Source organism: Antrostomus carolinensis, unplaced genomic scaffold (assembly GCF_000700745.2).
Source record: "Antrostomus carolinensis isolate BGI_N321 unplaced genomic scaffold, ASM70074v2 scaffold4769, whole genome shotgun sequence".
Classification (NCBI taxonomy): domain Eukaryota; kingdom Metazoa; phylum Chordata; class Aves; order Caprimulgiformes; family Caprimulgidae; genus Antrostomus; species Antrostomus carolinensis.
The window spans coordinates 4152-14643 of record NW_010337701.1 but is presented as its reverse complement, the minus strand read 5'-3'; the positions used below and the strand labels follow the sequence as shown (position 1 = coordinate 14643).

At 39.3% G+C, this 10492-nt stretch overlaps 1 protein-coding gene across 1 annotated transcript in view; it reads right to left on the bottom strand.

Annotated features, from left to right (window-relative positions):
- Positions 1–10049, bottom strand: part of LOC104530607 (tripartite motif-containing protein 2) — a gene marked incomplete at its 3' end in the record, with an annotated part of 15405 nt that extends 5356 nt beyond the window's left edge. The window contains exons 1-3 of the mRNA XM_010175253.2: positions 9859–10049; positions 8990–9170; positions 5069–5792 (exon numbers count right to left, since the gene is read on the bottom strand). Coding sequence (XP_010173555.1) covers positions 5069–5792; positions 8990–9170; positions 9859–10007 — 1054 coding nt within the window. The remainder of the gene's footprint in view (positions 1–5068; positions 5793–8989; positions 9171–9858) is intronic.
- Between the last annotated feature and the right edge of the window lie 443 nt (positions 10050–10492).

Genomic DNA, 10492 nt, shown 5'->3' with positions numbered 1-10492 from the left:
CTCTGGCAGATACTCCCACATACTGTTGGTAGTGAAATTTGGGTTGATTTGCATTAATTTGTTTTACACAGCATCTGTCCTTAAAAGCTTGGCCAAAACCACCTCCAAGCCTTGCTTAAGCAGTAGAGCCCGTGCCACCACAGCTAGGTATGCACAAATCCTGGGGTAGGTGCACCTCAGAAGCAGTTCTTCGTGGGTACAGTAGCAAAACCCCAAACAACATGAGTCGAAGCAAGACTAGGTCTCTGTTGTCAGGACATCAGACTCACATTGGGAATTTTGCCAGCAATGTGATGTTGGAGTTCTTCAGCCCCTGTCCAATGCAGGTATGACTGTAAAACTATACAATGTAGGCCTGGCCAAATTTCACACTGGCCATCACAAACCCATGAGGAGCTCATTACAAGCCTCAGAGGGATTTGAACTAATAAACTGGAAAATGAAATTCTATTTCCCCATTACTAGGCTTTCCTGTTTCTATAGAAATATAAATTCTGTATAGAAAACATCTCACTATTTCATACTACTTATTAATGGGCTTGTTCCAGAGTTCTGAAACAGAATGAAGAACAACTGATGAAAGTGTGTCAGAGGTGCCTCTGCATTTCATGTATCACACTTCTGCACTACAGGGAACAACTACACATACACATCCCTTCCTTCCCCAATGTCCTTAGCCAGGCTGCAATCCGTCCAGGACCAGACCTTGCTGGAAAGGTAGAGAAAGGATGAAGCAATGGGAGGAAGCAAGAGCTGCTTCCTACAGGGGAGGAGGTTCCTCTGGACCCTCCATACAAGGGGGCTAACTGCAGCTGGAAAAATACACCTTTTTTTTCAAGTAGATGTGTACCCGTATAACTTACTTGGACTTTTGTAAAAGTTCAAAAAGTATATATCTATAGGCAGCCCTGCTCCTTTCAAACAGGACAATCCAACAGAGATTCAGGCAGAGGCCTTCAGAGAAAATTAAAGAAGAAACACCTAATAACGATTACATTTCTCCCCATAAGTCTCCTTCTAAACCGCACTAAGGCTATTACACAGGCCTTGTTCATGAGTTTTCACATGGAGTAAATTCACAATAAGGCTCCTATTTGCTTTCAGCATTGATAGCAGACCAGAAGATGACATCCACACCTGGTAAGAAGGCTGACAGGAAGTACTGTTAAAGGCACTTTTTTTCTTTTTTTTTTTTTTTTTTAATCAGAGTGAATTACACACATTAAATGTACCAGCTAAATTTAGATGCTCAGTTATATGAGTGAAGAGACAACTAAACACAGTCTGAGGAAAAGGAAAATTGAACTTTTAGCAGAGAGCCAACTCTCCATCTGGCTGTATCTGATGCCAATCCCAAGTATAAATAAATGAAGAGAAAAAGCAATTAAAGTGGGAAATAGCACCACTATTGCTAAATGGTGTTGAAGAACTCGGTTATTAAAAGTGGCAGAAGAGAAAAAATTCCAAGGCATACGGCACAGCATGGCAGAGCTAGAGCGTAAGATGGTGTCGGGGACAGAGTAGCTAACTGACGCCACCCATTGCTCTTAACCCTCCTTTGGAGGACAGGGGAGAGATTTACCAGGGAAGGTGGAAGTGGCTGGCACTGTGAACAGCCCTCACCTCTGCTTATGCCTGCTCAGCATGGGACTACGGCACAAAAGCAAGGTAACGGAAAAGAGCCTTTCTTTCCACTTCAGTCCTTCCTAGCACTTGTAGAGGTAGCAAAAACAATTGCACAACAATTATTTTCTGGGTATCACAGCACATTCTTGTTTTCTTTTCCATAAACTAAGTACATGCTACACAGATACTGCATGGACACACCCTTGGAGATCATGCCTGTTTAAAAAAAAAAAAAAATCTAAAATAAGGTTGAGGATATAAATTATTGAGAGAGAAGGAAGCAAGAAACACTCTAGTCTTGTAAATAATGAATTACACAAACGTATGAATGTGTAGTCAATAGCTTGACCTTAAGATGTCTGAATAGAACCACATGCCATTTTTAAAGCCATGAATAACACAGAACTGGCAAAAGATACAATGCACAATTCCCCATCAGCGAAAGCACTTAACTGTACTAATGTTGTACTAATGCTATTTCTGTTAATACCAGGTACAAGAACAATCACTTGCTAGGAACTGATTGATTTACTTGTGCATAAAAGCCCATATATCAGCATATATACAATAGCATATTTCATATACTTGGATGCCCATAGGAATATTACAGTATGGTTCTCCAACACAGCTGTATGAGCTTCTGGCAGCCCAAATATAAGATTCATCTTGCCCAGTTTAAAATACAAATCCAGATTTGGCCAGGGCTATTAGAGGAATTCAACAATGGGTTCAAAATAGAGATACACCATTGTGTTGGAAAACAGTGATAAGCTTTATTTTACATTACCTCATCAATAAATGAGTCAAACTTTAACTTTTCAAAGTAAGCTAAAACTGGAACTAAATGAACTCTTAAATCTGTGAAGGCAATCCCTGTGAAAATGTCAGAAGTTTTACCTGTCTTCATTAATTTAGCATATTTTGTAACAGTGTAAAATCTAGAGCATTACAGCTGCAATGGCTTAAGAGTCCTTTCAGACGTTGCATACACAAGTCCACAGAAGCCCAGAGGGACATCTCAGTGTAGAGTCATTCCGTAAAATTAGTGGCTGAGAACTGAACATGTAACAGGACAAAGTATCACTCTCAGCTCAGTTTTTCAATAAAATAGCAATCCATATATCCCAAATGTGGACACTCCTGAAAGGTTTCCTCAAGCAAAAGCTCTGAGACTTAGCGCAGTTCTTGTTCTAATTACGTTCTCTTCTTTTTTTTGAGGGGTAGAGTGGTGAAGAAGGGAGGAGGCAGAACTCCAAAATAAAGCACATTGTCATGATTGCATCACAACAGAACAAAAGAGCCCTGCATTTTTTGGAAAACATTTAAGACTTCTAGAGTTTATGGTATGTTGGAGAGAATAATTAAAAAAAAAAAAAAACAAAAAACCAAACAAACAACTACCACAAAATCCAGCCAGAGCCGTACCACTATTTGATAGTCAGGCTAGAAACTGCTCACTAGAAGCAAGGGATACAGAAGCAGAAATTACAAACTTAAATCACTTTAATCCATACCAAAAGTGCCTTTTCAGGACCTCTCTCATTTTTAATATTTAGATCTTCAATTCCCACACCGGGACAAACTGGTGCTTAGCTCCCCTGTTACTCACAGGCACAGTGTACCTGTGCAGGCTTTCCTATGCTGCTCCCACCTGCTACAGACCCACGGACTCTTTCTGCCTGAATCTGTCCATCCAGCCTCTTCTCTGTCAAGCATACAACATGTCACAACCATTCCAGAAGAGATTAGAGAGATGGTTGTTTTTTTTTTCTAGACAGGGTTCAGACATTATTCTTAACTGTTTTGTTTAACCCTGTCTCAAAACAGGGCCCAAAAAAGATCTAGGCTACATTTATACATGCCCTCTGCCACTCTTACCAGTACCAGCAGTGCAACTGCATTTGGAAGAGCCACAGGTCCCTTTCCATTCCAGCGGGAGCCTGAGGCTGATCACTCTGCCCTCTGCAAGGGCTTCTCTCCCTTTGGGATTGCTGACAGGGGCTCTGCCTGTAGTGGTGACTACAGCAACAGCTTCTGCAACAAGAACACCTTCCTGCTAGAGGACGGGCTATGTCTGGGTACTAATTTAACAAAGGTTGCCTACCAGCTTTGGACAATAAAGCATGGTTACTGCTGAGTAGGGCTGGCTTGACTTCAGGATGAATTGCTGAATTGTTCCATGTTATATTTCTAAGTTTTGACTCAGCAGTCACCATAAAATGTAGCCTTAGCAACAGTGAAGCTGGATATCATCGCCTGTGTAAAAAATGCTTTGAGTTGTTAAATTTATGGGGCCATTTTTCTTACTAGGAAATGCACTGGGAAAGGCCAGTCATTTTATGAGTGGCTTGTCCAAAGTTGACATTGTACTGTCCTGTTCAGTAACCAAAGCACGCTTGCTGAATACATTTTCTGATATAAAACCATTATGTTTTTGCAGGTACTCTCCATCAAAGCAAGGAATCTATTAGAAATACTGACAGATGAGAAATCAGATGGATAAAGTTAATCAACTAACAAATGGTGTACAGATGAATTTTCAATAGAATTACTAAAAATTCCTCCAGGATTAACCATCATCCATTCCCTGCTACAAAGGGGAACCTTGCCAACTGGTTGTCAAACTTGGTAACACTAACTGCTGTAATCCTGATTTGTGCATATTAAGAATTAACTTGCCTTTTTTTTTAATTAGTTGTGCAAAGTGAAAAGTATTTTCTAACTATATAAACTGACATTATATCAATACAATACCCCATGTATAGACTTTTAAAATAATGCATTATTATTATATAGTTTAAAAACAGAGTACATCAAAAGACCTGAAAGAAAATTGCAGTAAATAACACCAAGATGTTATATGTTTATTAAGCATTAGAAATCCACAGATTTAGAGATAACATTACACTATATAGAGAACCAAACATATTTAGATATTGAGGAAAAAAAGCAAATAAAATAAATCATCATTTTGTCCTATGCTCACATAATGGAACAACTATGTATGACCACAGGATTTAGCATGTACAGTTCCAAGTTAATTAATTAGATTAATCTTTAGGACAATAGTTTTAGAGAAGGAGTCCTCCTACTTCCCTGTATGCCATGTAATTTTTAAAAGAAGTAATATAGTAATCAATCTTACTATATTTTCATTTTATGATGCCCAATAAAGTACAGAAGAGGTGGTAAAATATTTTATCCTAAATCAAATGTATGCATTTCTCAACCCAAGTTCCAATTAAATATTTGCTGCAAACAGAATTTCTGAAGTATGTGCTTGTAAAATTTACATATGAACAAAAGTCAAGAGGCCTAAAGGTATTATCAGCTTGCTCTACTGATAACTTAAACCTTAAAATAATTTAACTTCTAGATTTTTTCATCCAGTTTCCCTGAACTACTTTTAAGCATGTCAACAGGTAGCAGACAAGTCACATACCTACTCTGAAGATCAAATCATCTTCAATGGGATTCTCTTTTCTTTTGCCAGTGCTGTACATGCTCGCAGGTCTTTTCACAGCTTTCTGCTTCACATGACCACTGCCAGGAGATTTAACACGCCTCTTAACCCCTTCAGTGGTAGGGGACACATCTGCTGATCTGACCACTTTAAGTTTGAATGGGCTGCCCTTGATATGTTGATCATAAAGTCTCAGTGACAAAGTGAAATCCCCTTCTTTCTGAACAGTATACAAAAATTCGTAAGTGCCATTTTTATTGTCAAGTATCTCTCCATCTGCTACGCTCCCATCAGGCGTGCTCAGTTCAGCAGTGAGGTAAGCATTCCCAGATTTACAAAGCTCCCCATCTTTGTCCTTAGTTGTGATGGTAACAGACATGGGCTGTCCAATCACTGTCTGCCTCAGTCCCTCACCTGTGGCAACTGTTTCAGAGGCAACAGCATTGGTGGTTAAAATAGTACCCAGATTGTGAATGGACTTCTTCAGGCCTTCTGTTTCCACTATGAAGTCCAACTGATCATTTTCACGTGGCTGCAAGGGGAAGTCTCGCTCAGACAGTTCATTCAGCTTGTCACTCATTTGCTTCTTCACCAGCAGAACTTCTGTTTCAGTGCCGTGGTTGAGGGCTTGGGCCGTAAAGTTACTGCAACTTTTAATGCTTTCTTGTCCTTCAAGTAAGGTATCCAGCTGTGTCTGGAGGACCTGTGTGCATTACCAAACACCAGATTAGCATCATGTTACAAGAATTATCCTAGCAATATGTAGCATGCTTTATAACTGAAGGCCTTTGTAGAAACCCAATTTATAGTGCTTTATTTTAGAATTTATTTTAAAGTTTCATTTCAGAAAAAGTACCTCGCTGATTGCTACATGTCCAATATCATGCTGCAACACAAAAAATGTACCCTGTTTTAGGTCTTCAAGGCTTCACAAATCCACTGTCATACTAGATTGCCCCACCTGTCTTGTTCCTTTTTAAAAAAACAAACCAACCAAACAAAAAAAACCCAAACCAAACAAATGCAGAAGTTTGAACTCTGCTCCATCTAACTCTCAGCACTCACAGTTAATGACAGAGTTACTGGGAAATGAGCTGTGTGCACAAGAGATAGAGATATTTTAGAGACATCAGTCCCATTAATAAGTGAGGCTGCAAGAAACTTCTTGAAACTGTTTCTTCAGAGACAAGGGAAATCTTGGGTTACTCCTCTGTGGAGACAGACAAGAAGATACTCTCAAGATCTGTACATCCATCCTGAGGAAAAGTGTAATTCCTGATCTAAATAAGTGAAGAAAGAAAGAAAGTCTCCTCAGCAGAAGTGGGTAAGTTGACTCCCCAGTTTCAGCAGGGAGAAAAGCAAAATGTAGAGGATGGGTTGTCAATATTGGAAAGAGTTGGGCTGAGTAGCCTGAAATTTTGGTAGGCAGCAAGTAGCTACTCTATATTTAAGACTGAGAAAGAGTTTTTATTATAGGCTCAGTTCTGGCCCTCAGTCTAAAATGCTTAAAACAGTATTGACCTCAAATTTGTTAGGTGTGGGCTGGGAACAAGGCTAACTTTTTTTTTAAAGCCAGTTTTGCAATTAATTGGAAAAAGGATCCCTAAATTATAACAACCTAGCAGAGAAATTAATGACAGTATAGAAAGCTCAAACATTCCAGCTACCCCCTACACTCTCTACTGACAAAACCCTCAAACCAAAGTACCCAGTCACACATGTGGTATGTTTTTCCTACAGAGGACTAGGGCACAGACATTACTGTGCTATCAGAGACATCAGAGAAGTCATTTTGTTGACGATCACTGTAAATATTTTTGAAACATTTCATTGATTTAAAAGTAAACTTAGATATTTGGTGTATTTATTGCTATGAGATACTCTTCCCTTGCTGAGACACATCATGTAATGAGAATGCATTCCAAGGGCATTTTTCTTCTGAATTTCACAAAGCTATCTGCTTTTCACCCACTGGAGAAAATCCAGGCTGATGAGTTCCTGGTACAGGAAAGTGGTAACAACACAAAATCTTTTGCGAGCAAAACAAAATGAGCAAATTTCAAGACTACACTGAAATTTCATGTTAATTGTTTTTCTAGGCATCTATAAACCTCTCAGGATTCAAAACAAGGCATTTCTAATGTGCCTTGTCTTTATTCCAGGACATAAGTAGTTAAAGAGAGAGCATAGCTCTCTCAGGATGTCAAAACCTCGTATGCCTGGGATAACAAACCACAAACTGAGGAGAAAGACAATTTGCAGCTACATTTTAAAACTGTTGTTTTCTCAATATAGTTTTCTTTCATTACAAAAATGGAAAATTGAAATTCAGTCCTACCATAACTAATATTTAAAGTGTGTTTAGAGTATTTTACAGGAGGCCTCTTTCAGTCCATTGGACAGCCAAAACAGAACTGCCAACTTTTAGTAAAGTGTAGCCCTTTCATTTTTTCATTTTTGCAAAGTACATGATCAGAATGAAGGAATATCTGGGTTTGAATTATTTTGCAGGACTACTATTCATTCAAAAGCAAAATCCAATTCCAATCACTCTTCTTTATACAAACAGAGGAGCTGCCTCTTTTACTGCTTACATGCAGCTTTGTAAAAATTTGGTTCTCTAACGTCCGAAACAGTTTTTAAGCTATTTTCAATCTTTTTAAACAACAACTGGATAATTTAAGATCATATTCCATCTTGTGTGAACTTTGTACACACCCTAAGTATATTTGCTTCCTAAGAAAAGAAGTTTTTGTGACATCTTGGATACTTTTAGATTAACCTGGGATCCAAGTCCAAATTTTTGATGCTAGAGGTTCCTCAGCTGCTACTTAGCTCTGGAGCTGACTAAATGCTGTGCCCCAAGAGTTTGGGGCTCCCTGTGTTCCTGAAAGTACACATCTTGTGCACATGTTAGAATTCCTCCATTTTCACAGCCCCAGCAGTTCAATACTTTCCTAATGATCAAGCCTGTTTCAGATCCTGGAATGCAGCATTTCTCTGTTTCAGACATCTGGAAATGCTCAAGCTGCTCAGTAATCACAGAGAATGCCCAAAGATGCCAATATTATCGGCACTCTTGAAACTCCAGTTGTTGATGCTACTTTCTTTTAAAGGTTACTTCGAAGGAAGAGATCTTTATTTTATATAAAACAGACAACTGATGCCCAGGAAGACAAGGACTAAATTCTTTCATTTGCCTGATTCAGAATTACCGATCTTCAACAAAAACCCTACCCACTAGGCTACAGGCTTCACTTTGCAAAAGGGCAGATTTCTGTTTTCTTCCTCTAAAGCTTAGTCTACAATACAGGGCGAAAAATGCAAGATTCAATCATCCATATAGGAAGTAAAAGAGTGACTACAGCTCTGGAATTAGCATTCCCCTGAGAGAGTGAGATGTCTCTCCAATCTTTAAGTGTTCCAACCAGTGACAATTAACATGAAATATGTTACCAGACATTTAAAAGGAAAACAATGCTTTAAAGCAAAACAGTAAGCCTTGCTCAGTTCTTCAGGAGAAACTGTTTGGCCAGTATCTTTGTTGGTGGGGGGGTGGGTGGGTTCGTAGGATTGCAGCCCAAAGATTTCAGACTTTCCCTTGGTGTTTCCTTATTGTCATCTGCACACCAGCATGTTGGCTTTAAGTAGATGCCTGCTTAGTGTGTTGGCCATTTTAGATCCTCACACACCGTGCACCAAGGGCTACCTGCCCATACAGGGTCTGGACTCCATTCATAAGGTGGGGCACCCACAAGTGAGGCTCTGCAGCACTTGATTTCAGGAAAACAAAGTTCTCTGGATTTCAGACACAATTTGTCAAACTGGCATCCTGCATCATTTGTGAAAACTGGCTGATCAAATTAATAGCTTTTCATTGAAACAAAACATGCATCTTACTTTGTGTTTAAGGCCATAATTCACTTCCAGTTCCATAAGCAGCACGCTCTTTCGCACATTTAAAGTCTTCTGGAGTTCATCAAAAGTGGAATGAATGTCATCTACAATGCTAGCCTTTTGGTTGGTTAACTGGTGTATGATTTCAGATATAAAATGAAGTGCTGAGTCGATCTCTGGAAGCCTGAGGGAGGGATCGAATTACAAAGATTGCTGTTTCAAAAATCATTAAACATTGGCCCTTGCCCTGATGCCTCTTGATGAAACAATCTCACCAGCAGGCTGTCTTTAAACTCGGTCATTTCCCAGAAGTAAGTTCATTCCTTTTATAACCACATAGTGGTTTTGGTCTGATAAAATAAGGCTAAGCCAAGGCCCTCCCTTGTGGAAATCCATTAGACTTCAAGAATTTCCAACCAGGAGGCATTGGATGCTCTGTCCTTTATGCAAATATATCTACTCAGAAGATATAACTAGATCTACCCCACCTTTTTTTAAAAAAAAAAAAAAAAAAAAAAAAAGTCTTTCTGCCACCATTGTGTTTGTACCAGTCTTTTAAGCATCCAGTATTATTTATCATGAAATTCATGACTAGCTAGTACTTTTCACCTTAACATTCTATGCTCCTTCTTTGGAGGGCACTTCCATTTCTAATAGCCTCTGTTTTGTGAAAGACACATAGGAATGTTTTGCTCTTTTCTCTAATCCCTCAGTGCATCACACACAATGGATTTTTTTTCCTTATGCTAGCCTCACTATTCCTTTTCTAGTCAAAGGTCCATGGTACCAGCACATTAAAACATCTACCCAAGCTAACACAGGAAGCCAGTGGTAGAACTGAAAATGGAAAAGAATCAGTGGAGTCTCCATACCTTTTGTTGACAGCATCCAATTGGACTTGGAGGGAAGCCTTGTGTTGCTCCACCACATCCTTGAGTGGTACCGTGGGATGCTCTGCATGCTCTCCCTCTGTACACTCCCGGCACATAGCTGTCTCGCAGGACTGGCAGTAAAACTCCATCACCTGGAAAAGTGCACAAATCTAAATTAAAACATGGCAGCAGTAATATCACTCAATGCACATCTTACTGCATCTTGAACTCATGTTACTATTCAAGCTCTGAGACAAAGTTTCTCCTTTCTCAGACACCAGTAATTTACTGCCTAAAAGACAGATGTTATTCTTACATATTTCCTATCAAAATGCTGTTTTAAATGCATTTCATTCTATCCTGAATAGAATGAAAAGCTAAAAGTGTCAGAGCAGCAGCCTGGGAAACAGAATACTGGATTTCAAGGCTAGCCCTAACATCATTTTTATGCTGTGTAATAGTAAGTTTTGGTGTCTCTCTCAAGTACTCCATTAAACAACTCAAAAAACTAGTGCATTCAAGCCCCTTCGCAAACTTGATCCTCAGTCTTCCCAGAGGGTCCCTCAGAGAAGGTGCACACTTAGGCTGTTTTTCATAACAGGGCCACCTGCAGAACATGAACTCAATGGAGCTC